Below are 13,147 nucleotides of genomic sequence, written 5' to 3'. Positions count from 1 at the left end.
GTGTTTATCTAAGAAAGATGTACGACCATTCATAAGGATTTTGCAGTTTGTTTTTCTATTTTTTTAGGGGGGTGTATCCCAATTTTACATGTAGGTTTCTCAATGTTTGGACTTAGCTAATTGAAAAAAGCTTTACAGCAGATATTGCCAAGTTTGTCAAATGACATTATTTTCAATTTTTTGCTTATCTTGATATTATCTACCAAATTTTAGGAAGGAAAAAAATCAGTGATTTGAGTTTGAAAATTTACAGTGGCAACAGATGGTCCGCTGGACAAACGGCTGCTAAACATTGTCCATGCAAGAACTTCAAAAGTATATTATGGCATATTATTTAAAAATTTTGATGCATGTGACAAAATGGAGGTCAAGTTACATTTTTAGCTCACTTGCCCAAAAGGCCATGTGAGCTATTCCCATCACTATGTGTCCATCTTCGTCATCGTCGTCTGTTCACTTTTTCAGACATCTTCTCCTGTCAAACTACTTGACTACTTGTATATAACCAAAATTTGCATGAATGTTCCTTAGGGGATTTTTAACAATCTTTGTGGGGGGCCAAAAAGATGGCTGCCATTACTAAAATTAGATCATAGTGGTGAATTTGCAGACTTTTGCAAATAACTCAAAAGCAGTTGGGTTAAGTTAAAATTTATCAAGAAATAAAATTGTTCAGCATGATGAGACGGACCTTTGCTGAAATTGTCTGAGAGATCAGTTGAAGAATGAATGAGTTATGGGTCCTGAATGTTTTTTTTTCCAAATTTTACATTTCCAAAATTGAAAATCTTCTGTCTAATTCCTGGATGGATTGAAACTGTAAAACATAGAATGAATGTTCTGTAGAAAATTTTTAACAACCTGTGTGTGTGGATTTTAGATCTGGCAAAAACATGGCCGCCATTACTAAAAATAAATCATAGGGGTCAAATTGCAGTATTTGCACATACAATGTAACTGAAAAATTGTTTAGCTGAATCTGGCAGGGAGTAAAACTGTTCGACATGGTAAGTTGGACCTATGCCAAAATTTTTTAGAAAGACCTGTTCAGTGTTGACTGATGAATGAGTTATGGGTCCTGAATGGATTTTTTCAGAATTTTACATTTCCAACTTTGAAACTACTGGATGGATTGCAACAAAATTTAGCATGAATTTTCTATAGAATATTTTGAACAATCTGTACGTGGGGATTTAAGGTCTTGTGATGAACATGGCCACAGTTTCTAAAAATAAAGCAGAGGGATCAAATTGCAGTATTTTGCACATACATGTAACTCAAAAACAGTTGGGTTTATGGTAGCTAAAATCTGGCAGGGAGTAAAATTGTTCAGCATGATAGTTGGGCTAATGCCAAAAATTTTAAATAGATCAGTAGACAGATGAATGAGTTGTGGGTCCTTTAATTTTACGTTTCCAACTTTGAAAATCTTCTCCTCTTAGACTACAAATAGGATAGATTGTAAGCTAGCATGTCATTTTTTTATTTCAGACTTGTATATGATGTCCTCACAAGAGCGTGATGACAATTCCATGGTTACCAAGTGGCCATCAAGTTTGTGACTGTAGCAACACAGAGCCATCAGATGAGCATAGTGTTTACTCACCTTTTGGACTAGTCCACAGCCTTACTCAAGAGCCGTATTTGAATGAAAATGTCACAGATGACCAAGATGATACAGTAGCTGATTCCAGATTTTTATTTGATTGTTTTTATCAGCTGAGGACTGTTATCTTATTTAAATATTTGTCTGGAAATTCAGTTGTGAGTGAAGAAAAAAGGGTTTTGCTCAGTAAAGACAAGACAGAGTTTAAAAGGAGTAGCATTCATTGTAAAATACCTCCGAAAAGGAAAATTGGTTTATTCTGGAAGCTGTTTTATATTTCATTTGCTTTGCTTTCATATACTGATGGTGGTATTCAGCTGTCTGCAGACTTGAGTGGAATCAAAAACACAATTTTTTTTAGGAATCGGTCTATGCAATTGCAGAGAACAGACTCTAAAAGGCTCCATATGGTTTTTAATGGAAAACAATTAAGTTTCCACAATATAATACTATATTTGATTCTTAGAGAGGACATTGATTTGCAGAGTGTTTTTGAAATATTTCGTTTTAAACTTTTATATAAACCTAAAAATGTACTTATTTAATTTCATTAATTTTCATTTTCTTATTTAGTGAAATCATTAGTTTCATCTTCAAATTAATGCAAATTTGTGAATGAATAATGTCATCAAAATTAGATAAATTTTTTGAAGAAAAGGCAAAAAACCCAGACTTGAATGATGATATGAAATATGAATTTCTTCGTTTGAAGTCATTTAAAGACAGACCGTCAAGTGCTAAAGGCTCTGCTCTACGATTAGCTGCCGCAGGATTTTATTTTAGCGGAATTGGAAGTAATTGTGTTTGTTTTGTTTGTCTGCGTGAAAAAGACGATTGGGCTGATCAGGATATTCCATTGAAAGTTCATCGCAATCTGAACCCATATTGTGCTTTTTTAACAAAAGAAAATCGCTCTAATGTACCGATTTATTCGGAAACTGTTGAATTAAGTGACAGATTCAATACAATAACTCATTTATTTCAAATACAAACTCCTAAGTTGAAGACGGAAGTTGTTGGTCCTAGCAAACAGGGTTCTTCTCTGAGTTTGTCAGATCATAGTAGCCTTGGTAATTCATTGGAATATATGAATCCTATGGACCCAACAATGAATAGGCCAGATAATTTGGCCATTAGGAGTGGAAGTGCAGGAAACATAAGTGTTCAAAGAACTCCAGAAGACAATCAGTTTAACAGACAGCAGGCTGAAACTTTCAGTTTACGTCTTGCACCAGGTTCAGTTCATATTTCAAGAGAAAATATTGCTGCAGTTGCTGCAAGAAGTGCTACAAGTGGTGCATCAAAGTCTGAAAATCGACCAGAAAATCTACCCAAAGTTGATGCTGGAAATTTAAAATATGAAAGACATAGACTAGAAACCTATAGAACTTGGCCAATGGGAACTCCCGTTACTGCTAAAGAACTTGCTAAAAATGGGTTCTACTACACGGGAACGGGAGATAGGGTTCAATGTGTTTTTTGCAAGGGAATATTGAAAGACTGGGAGGTAGGTGACAAGCCTCATGTTGAGCATAAAAATAGATTTCCAAGATGTCCATTTATTTTAGGAACGAATGTTCGAAATGTACCTGTTCCACCACCAAACCCTTCAAATGCACCTTCCAGACCGAATGTCAGTTTCTTAAATAACCAACCAATGTCTAACATGGAAGCTTTAGGAATTAACACTGAACGTCCAAAGAATTCACAGTATGCTGTAGAATCAACAAGAATTTCAACATTTCAGAATTGGCCATCTTATAAACACCAGACTCCAGAATCTCTGGCTGCAGCAGGATTCTTTTTTGCAGGTAAAAAGTAAAGTATTATGTCAGAGCTAGCTTAAAACAATTATGGCAAAAACAAAAAAAAAAAACACTTTTTCCTGAGTCTGGAAATAGTAGTCATACATTTTTAAAACAGCCTTGTTTTTGTTTCACAGGTCTTGTGATGAAAATATAACCTGGCACAGGAAGTTCAGGGTAACGTTAGAAATATCAGTACATTAGTTTACAGTGTACCATCTATACGAAATATACAAACAATGTATAAATGTACAATGTGCAGCCAGTGCTTTCATCAAGAGCCGGTACCCAGTACTTTTACCCAGCTACGGTAGCGTCTGGTACCGGCAGAATAAAATAAAAGCAAAAAAGAAATCATGAGGAAAAATATAGTAAATACATGTAGATATCAAAGATTGTTCTGTCTCTAGGCTAGGGGTATGTCTCCGAATTTTTAGTGTTGACATCGAGTCAACATGTGAAACAGACTTTTACATAATTCGAATAAGATTAAAGGGCGACCATTCGATTTGGCGGGAAGGTGGGAGTTGGTAAAAATATTTTGGCAACCCTAAGTTTGAAAAGAACATGTCTGGCCTTTGCTCACAAGAATATAAAAAAAGATATTGGCTCAGAGATTCGAAACTGCTGCAGATTATAATAGAAAATAAATACATTGTAATGTTTAAAAAATTTTGCCCATCTAAATGTCAACCAGACTAAAACTGCCAGCCTTGTTCTTTTTCAGAAGCAAAGAATTTATTATCAGACTGATTTTTAGACCAACATTTCACAATAAGACACATGCACTTGCTCTACATGTCACAGTAATAATTAGTCAATAAACAACAACAAAGTTTAATTTTATTATAAGAATAATCAGCACTAGGAACCACCCCATGTTATGGAATTTCAGTTTTGTTCCTATGCTTTTATTTGTATGTGTTAGTGTTCAAATTTTGTAACAAGTAAATAAACAAAGAACAAACTATGACATTTATCAAAATTTCATTTAGAATGGCATAGTATTAAACAGTCAACAAAGTTTATCAGCATTTGTCTAGAAATGGATCTGGATGGAATCATGGGGAGCTCCTGGATTTCAGGGTTTTGAGACTAAATCAATTATGATTCATCATATATCTTGATTTCAAATTCGTATATTTTAAACAAAACTGAAGCAAATATTGCAGACTTAATCCCATATTTTCAGGTCAAAATTTAAATCTCAAAAAGGCCAACATCCGGGAGCTCCCGAACCCCCACCAAGGCGTTGCCGTGGACCAACTGGGGGCTGCTTAAGGCCCCCAGACCACTTGCCGAATTTATTTGGTACCTCCTACTTTCTGTAAAGTACCTCCTGCCTGAAAAATTCATGAAACCCCTGAATGTGTATCATATGTCATATAACTTTTTCAAGTTGCATATTTTTTAAAATTTTTGATTGACAGGCCTAGATTAATTGTTACCTAGTAGTAAATAATGTCAATGTTTACATGTGCATTTTACCTTACAAAATATTGGCTAAAAAAAACTGAAACATCAACAATGGGATAATTCAAATACATTCACAATCCTAGTACAAACTTTTGTAGAGTTACAAGTTAAGAATGTTTTTAAATTACAAATGTATGTTGGCCATTTTTTTACTATCAATTTCTATTGTTTTATTTTTTCTTCAAGGTTTTGGAGATAATGTAAAATGCTTTTATTGTGATGGAGGACTAAGAAATTGGGAAGTTGGAGATGACCCTTGGGTTGAGCATGCTCGCTGGTTTCCTAAATGTCCGTTTGTTTTGTCTGTTAAGGGACCAGAGTTTATCAAAAATGTCCTGGATGCATTCAAACAGGGTGGTGGCACAAGAGAACAAGGTTTGTCCAGTATTGTGGAATATGAGATTTTGAGTCCTGAGATCCAAAAAGTGAAATTAGTTTGTTTGGGCCAACTAAAATTTTAGTACCAGTAACCATGGTAACTAACATGTACATGTATAGTAAGCTTACATGTACTTCATCCCAGTCAAACTTATTCCCCATGTTGTTATTAAGTTACATTTTGTACAAAATTAGTATGAAAAGTTCACTGCATCACTTAATGTTATATTAATTTTATGGAATGCAAGCCATTTTAGCAAATATTTCAAAGGGATGTAACCCATGTACATATGACAACCTGATTAGTGGTCTCATTAGGGAAAGGAAAAAAAACAAATATTTATCTTTGAAACTATCTTTTTTTCACTTGCGTAGTACATAAGTGGTTATTTTAAAGTATTAAAGCACTTACTGCAGCCCCAATAAATTAAATGTTTAAATTTAAAGTTCATTGCTCAAATGGGACAGTCAAACAGTTTGTCGAGTTGGAGAGTAACTAACCTTTGCTTAAATTGAAAACCAAAAAAAAAAAAAACGTCGAATTCTGGAATATGAGAAGGACTATAAGAGTCTTAGACTTTCAAGAAATAGCCAGTGATCTAGAATGAATCTCATATCCACTCTCTTGCCTAAAAACTGACATCCCCAACTCCAGAACTTTTCACAAATGTATGTCCATCCATTTTAGTACCAGCTGGAGGTGGTTTTGCTGTAGAAGACAGAGAAATCAAAGCCAGAATGGAGCTTCCTTTGGTTCGTAATGTCCTTAGTACTGGTGTCAGCAAGGGTAGTGTGATGAAGGCCATTGAAAAAAGACTTAGGGAAACAGGTATGTTACAGAGCTTATGTATTCCTAACTTGCAGTTGCTGTTGGGCAAATGAATAGTCCATCAGTCATCACTGACATGTAAAATGTACGTCTAACAGGGATAAAAATTCGGAAATACAAGCTGGTAGCCCAGACTATGTCTTTGCTTAATACTTTCTAAATGTTCAACTAAATATTACCCAAAAGTTTGGTAGCCCAGCTCAAAATCTAGTAGCCATGGGCTGCTGGGCAACTGCTAATTTTGATCCCTGTCTAAGCTTCGTTGCCCCTGATGTCATGTGAAAAAAAAGCAGACAATATTATTTAGCTAGAAATACTGTAAATGTGTTCTCATCATTGCATCTGCCATCAGACCCTGGCACCACAAAACCTGAAAAAATACTATTAAAGTCAGAGAAATTTTTTTAGCTGTTTTGAAGTCATCAAATTCAAAGACTTTGATTGCAGTTTCTATGGAACAGGCCTGGATGTTAAAATAACAATAAGAAAGTAAAACATGTGCAGCTTCACATTATAATTTCAGCATACTTCTTACAAATGAGGTCCTTTTAAGCCTTTTTCAGAAAAAAACTGCGTACTGGTACTAACCCAAAATTCAATTTGAGTAGATAAAGTGCAAATCAAATTTGTTAGGGTAGCCTAATGAATGAAATTGTATTTACAGGTGATGATTTTCCAGACGCTCAGTCCCTTCTAGAAGCAGTGCTAAATCTGGATGCTCAACCAGAAGAAATGGGAGTGTCTACTCCTACTGCTGGGCCAAGTACTTCAGGTACCAACAGAAATCAAACTGGTCCCCCTAACTCCCAGCCAGGATCAGTAGGAAATCAACCAAGTTCAGGTTTGTTACTTTTTACCGTAATGAGTAAACGTATCAGAAAAAAAATATGGAGTAAAGTTACAAAACGCATGAGCATACTGCAAACTTATCTTGCATACAACAACCAATGTTCAAAAATTTACACTGTGGAAATAGTCTTTGCTAGTACTGGTGGACAGGGGATAGAAAATTGGTGTCAGGGGTCTGGGAAGGAGAAATTTGTTCGATGGGATTTTTGTTTTTATTTCTGCCGATATATTTTTTAATCGATTTATGTTAGGAAGTTATAATTAACAAAGGATGGTGAAATGGAACTGAAAACTGCCCACAACAGTAAAAGATTGCTATAAGTCTTTCAAAATTTCTTGCATGCTTGACTGTTAGTTTTGATTTAAATATATTCATGTACTTATTCACAAGGTTTTTTCCAAAACTCAATCACAGTTCACTACTGATAAAATATTATTCCAAGTCAATTAATAATGTATATTACACCAGTAAGTCAACTGGTTACTAAAATTAATGTGCAGAATACTGCATCAGTGGCAGATCCACTTTAGAAAATTACAATTTTTAAAAATTGTTGAAAAATTGTTCAAGATACCCTCAGAATGCAGGATTTGAGATTTAATATTTCAAAATTTTCTTTGGGGCATGCCCCCAAACCCTTTGCAAATTCAGATCACTTCATGATCCTCACCAGTGGGGGCCAAAAAATTCTTGACAGGATTTCACAGTGTCAAGAATTTTTTTGCCCCCCACCCCCCACCACCCTTATCTAAAACTCTGGATCTGCCTCTGTGCATTGTGTTAATCTACAAGCATTATCAAGTATAGTATTCTACTGTCTTCCCTTTCAGGACCAAGCAGTGCAGGATCTACACCAAATGGTAATTTTTTACTTAGTTTATTCTTTCTCTCTTTTTAAGAAGGGCTGTATGTCATTTATATTTTCTTACATCTAGCTACTGATTGTTTGACACTGTTTTTCCATCATCGCCTCAACAGCTAATATAGGTTTGACTTTTTGGTTTGATCCTTGATTGTATTTTTGTTTTTTTTTGTTTTTTTTTAATAATTTTTAAAGAGATAACATTTTTCCCTGAAAAGAATCATTTCATAAATTTGTACATACATGTACATGTGAATGAATATGAAATGATTTTTAAAATTTAACACATCCTGTCTTTAGGCAATGGGAAAAGGTAGACAATTCAAGTAATCCATTAGTCAGGCTATTTTTGTTGTCACTTTTTTTTCAGGCTATTTTTGTATAAATACATTTTGTACCAGTATAAAAATATATAAATTGAAATTGTAAGAGGATATTAAGGAGATAGATGTAGGGTAAGGGACACAACTTCTAAAAATCATTGGAATGTTTGTATTCAGCATTTTACATCAATGTTATGTAAACATCTAATTAACTTGGATTGATTTTATTCTTATTCAAATGAAAGCTTGAGAGGCTTTGGTGATATTGAATATCATACAAACTTATCATTGATTTCAAGACTTATATCCCTAACCATAAGTAATAAGACTGAATAAGATAACAAGCCATCTTGTTGACTGTTTTTTTCAATGAGCTAGCATATTAAATATCCAGATTAGCTTGTCAGACTAGAATAAAGAAGGGTATGTTTGATTCATTAAATGTTTTCCACCTGAAATACACAAAACACATTATATGTATCTAAAATGGGATGTTAATTTTTCTCTTTCAGACATGATGCTTTGTAAAATTTGTTTAGAAAATGAAGTTGGAATAGTTTTCTTGCCATGTGGACATTTGTGCTGTTGTGTACAGTGTGCACCAGCAGTACAGCAGTGTCCTGTATGTAGGGCACCGATCAGAGGCAATGTCAGAACTTATATAACGTAACCATCTCTGAGGTTACTCGGTAGGCTATCCCAGTGAAGAAAGTCTAGCACTGTAGCTGAGGATCATTCGTACAAAAGCTTCATGAGGAATAAGGAGTATTCAGTGCCAGCTTTTTGGAGTTGACTAGAACGGACTGAAGTGGTATATGTGGGACTTACTGTTGTGTTTTAGAATTCTACTTTCCTAACACTCATCTAGCAAGTGAAATTTTGGTGTGGGAAAGTTGTTTATCATGTTCACTTTAGCAGGTAGAAAAATTGAACTTCTGAAAGGATGTGTTTGGAACAGAAAGCGGACTTCAATTGTGGGAAAGTTAATATTCATTTGGAGCTATTAAATGGAAATTTAAAATTTGAAAAAAATTGCTAGAATATTGGCCTTAAGGAATTTTAGATTTTTGGGACTGAGTATTTCTTTTGTATAATGTCACCTTAGGGTGCACTTTACAGTTACATTAAGACGCACTGTTTCGGACACCAAGTTACCCCGGTCAAATTTTGTAAAACTTAAAATTAAAAGTTTAAATTTGGTGGATATATTGTTTAAATGTCGTTAAGCATTTATACATAGACAGATGTAATATATGTAATGGTAAACAGGTGTAATTAAAAGGAAGAATGGTATCCGGAATGTTTCAGTCCTCTGCCGTATTAGGTTCGCTCCTCAGCATCGGGTGGCTGATTTTTAAAATACCTTATTTCACACGAACTTTTGGGACTAAAATTGTGAGAGAATGAATCGAAAAGAGTCTTATTATTTTTACCCTTTTTCCACCTACTCCATGCATGCTTTCATCCTGTGTTAGTGTCTAAGTGCCTGATATTTTATAAAACATAGTAATTGGCTGTTAGTTTTGAAGGCACCCCTGATTTGTACTAAAACTCAGTAATATTTTTTTCAGTATGTTTCCATGGCTACTGGATTTTATAACAATAATCACTAAATTACTTATAAATGACTTGAACATCCACACATAAGGATTTCAAAAATATGCACTTTTTTTATGGCAAAACACTAGAAATTTCGGTGTGTACTGCCTCAAAACAGCTTTATTTTAACAAAATGAAACTGAAATGACCTAAGTGTATTGTACTACCTTAAGGAGGTAGACCTGGGGTAAGGAACTCAACTCTTGGAATCAGTGATATGTTAGTATCATATTCAATTTCAACATAGCCTATCAAGCTTTCATATGAAACAGAATGAAATAAGTCCAAGTTACTGTGATGCTTACATGAAGTTGATGTAAAATACTGAATACAAACGTTCCAATGATTTGTAAGAGAATGTCCTTTACCCTTGGTCTACTACCTTAAGCAGTTGTTTTCAGACGACAAATTTGTTACAGAGGGGTTGGCATAGTTCTACAAACCAATAGTCTTTATGAATATATTTAAAGAAAGTACCAAAAAATTTAGGATTTCATGTACATGTACAAATGTTTATTTTATCCCGGAAAAATGTTATTGGTCACAATAGTACAGCCAAATCAGTCTTCCATAATGAGTAAACATTTGGTAACATAAAGCAGGATGTTAAGGAAATAAAATTGTTGGTTTATTATTTACATAAAGTATTCTTTCATTATTTGTGATAGTAAAATATTTGTAATATTTTTACTTACCAGTTAGGGCTATGCACAAGAATTTGAAATTCAAATGTGCAACAACCAGATAACTTTTAAGACTCTTACTTGTTATGTGGTATGTAATTATTTCCTAATGAGGTAAATTTGGTGGGTTTTTGACATGCATGAGTTATCTTTTGTCTGATTTTTGTATATATAAGAGACACCAGAACATTGATGACACCAAGCATGGTACATAATGTTTATATGCATAATAAAGGCACTTAATAAAAATATTTAATTGCACAGAAAACCTCATTAGTAGGAAATGATATCTTACATAAGGTCCAGAAAATAAAAGTCTTGTTTCCTGCTATCTGCATAAAGAAAATAGTGTAGGTAGATAGGTAGGAAAATTATTTTATTTCTCAAAAACATTGATATAGGTAATGGGGGAAATCGAGACTTAGAACCAAAATGACCATAAAATGTTTAAGGCTTGCACAAAAAAGTATAGGAACAGGAAACAGACATTTTATTTTTTTGGCCTAATTGAGTGCTTAATCAGAGTTAGATTGACATTGTAAGACTTGCATGTATCTGAATAATACTCGGTTTTTACTTGGAATGCCCTTTTTGTGGAAGACTTCTGTTCTTTTATAATCAGTTGTAAGATGTGGTTATCTCCCTTAGAACATTAAAGAATAATTCAAGTAAAGATTTTTATTTCCACTAAAGGCTTCAGACAAATTAGAATTGAAACATTTGAAAGGGAATGACCGTATTTGTGATGAGATGGCTATACATTTGTAGTTGATATTGTGACATGGACTCCAAAGACTGCAATTTAAGTTCTGGTATTTCTTGGTATGTGCTACATGTACATAAATGTATGTACTTTCTTTGTCTAGATTCCTGAAAACTTAAATCTACCCAAAACTTGTTTTTGAAAGTAATCTACCATCAACATAAATTAAAATTTCTCAACTCTTCACAGTAGAATCACCAATTTACTCAGCTGTGTCTCCACCAATTTAAAAACTGAAATATAATTACTTCATTCCATTACTTTTCCTTTTTTTTCTGTATATAACTGAAAAGCTATTATACATGTACATATGTAAACAGATGAATTGAGTTACAAGCATACATGTATTTGTAAATGGTGATTTCACTGTGTTTGGTGGAGACACTGTGACTCCACTTAAATCATCTCAACTGTGAAGAGTGGAGAAATTGAAACTTTATAAGTGTTGACTGTAGTGTATTTTATTTATACCAAGAAATCCATTTTAAAGCGTTTTAATTGAGCATTACATGAACAATGTATGTGAAGCGGCTCTATTCCAGGGATTTATTTAAATATTATGATACATGTACATGTACATGTACGTAATTTGTCTTTTTCAATCCCAGTTCCGCCCCTTCAATCATTCTTCCCTTTCCCTTCCTCCACCTTTCCCTACCCCTTTAAACGTCAATTCTCACCCTCTTAATCCCTGTATCTCCACCCCTCTGTCCACCCTCCCATTCATGAATATATTGCTAGGCATTTTTACAAGTTTACAATGTATTTTTAAGGTACACTAGTTTCAATTCTGGTCATTTACCTGGATTGTTTTCACATCTCTTTTTTTACTAGTAATACATGTAGATAATACCTTGTTTATTCAAGTTTTACTGATGTGATACATGTAGTTACATTGTAATTGCAAAATATTTGCTTAGATTTTACTCAACATACATGCATTTTTTTCTTAATATTTATCCCAATAATTTTTTTTTTTTATTATGATAACATTCACTTGTTGTGTTTCATTAACTTCTGGTACATGTATCTCTTCATTTACCCCAAATAAATTGGTTAGCATATTGTTTTTACTACATGTAACTACGCTGACTTTTTGTGTCGCACTAGGACTCTTACAGTTAGGATTCTGGAACAGGGTTTATGTTGCTACAAGATTGAAGTCATCACTACAGAAGTTTTATGGTTGTCATCATGAACTCATTGCATTGTTATAGTGTATCCATCCGCACCATGAAAACTGATTTGTTCATGGTGTCATTGTTTTCCTTTCCTTTTTTTTTCTCCTTGGACTTTACAATTTATGAGCAACTGAGCAGGTGTTTCTAGAAAAGCAGAGGACACTTACCCTACCATTGCACCTGGTCCATGCTCCCAGTTTTTAGTGGAGTCCGAGGTGCTCATTTGCTTTTGTTACTTTGTATGTATTATTTTAGTTACTTAATGTTCTTTGTTGTGCGTGTCTGTTTTCCATGTTTGGTATTTTTCCCTGGATTACTTTCTTTTGATTTCTGCTAGAACCTTGGTTCCCTTGATTACTCTTTAATTACAGCGAAGCCCTGTCTAAACCAGCTGAGGGGCTTGCTCCCACTACAAATATGCAGCCCACTAGTATAGGTTATAAATTATAATTATACTAGAGGGGCTGCATATTTGACAGTGGGAGCAAGCCCTTGTGACCAGAACCAGGTAACCCCTACTCCAGCAATGCTAGAGGTTGTCTGGCAAGCTTTTTTCATGACTTGGTGCCAATGGAATCTCTTACATTGTAGGAGTAAGGTAACCTGATCTTGTTTTGTTCAGTTGATGCAGCTGTTTAGTTTATTTTAGGTTTAAAATGTTTTGGTTTTAATTTTTAAGAAACTGTTATATTTTTTGGTCTCAATCATGTGGTACATGCTACATTTGTAAATAATGTGCATAGCAGGTTATTTTCAAGTGTGCACCACGGCATTGAGGTTACATGTATTTCA

At 34.1% G+C, this 13,147-nt stretch overlaps 1 protein-coding gene across 4 annotated transcripts in view; it reads left to right on the top strand.

The window, feature by feature from the left end:
- The window catches only part of LOC148613862 (baculoviral IAP repeat-containing protein 7-like), a 38,094-nt gene extending 25,853 nt beyond the window's left edge, over positions 1-12,241 (top strand). For all 4 annotated transcript variants that reach the window (XM_088587510.1, XM_088587511.1, XM_088587513.1 and 1 more), the window contains 6 exons: positions 1,492-3,417; positions 5,074-5,262; positions 5,954-6,094; positions 6,759-6,935; positions 7,775-7,804; positions 8,642-12,241. In XM_088587510.1, the coding sequence (XP_088443636.1) occupies positions 2,229-3,417; positions 5,074-5,262; positions 5,954-6,094; positions 6,759-6,935; positions 7,775-7,804; positions 8,642-8,799 (1,884 nt within the window). In that variant the 5' untranslated portion in view covers positions 1,492-2,228 and the 3' untranslated portion in view covers positions 8,800-12,241. The remainder of the gene's footprint in view (positions 1-1,491; positions 3,418-5,073; positions 5,263-5,953; positions 6,095-6,758; positions 6,936-7,774; positions 7,805-8,641) is intronic.
- Positions 12,242-13,147: the final 906 nt, after the last annotated feature.

The sequence above is a fragment of the Perna viridis genome, chromosome 6 (assembly GCF_037379345.1).
Source record: "Perna viridis isolate PV_CMFRI_1.1 ecotype Kerala chromosome 6, ASM3737934v1, whole genome shotgun sequence".
Lineage (NCBI taxonomy): Eukaryota > Metazoa > Mollusca > Bivalvia > Mytilida > Mytilidae > Perna > Perna viridis.
This window is presented reverse-complemented; position numbering and strand designations above follow the sequence as displayed.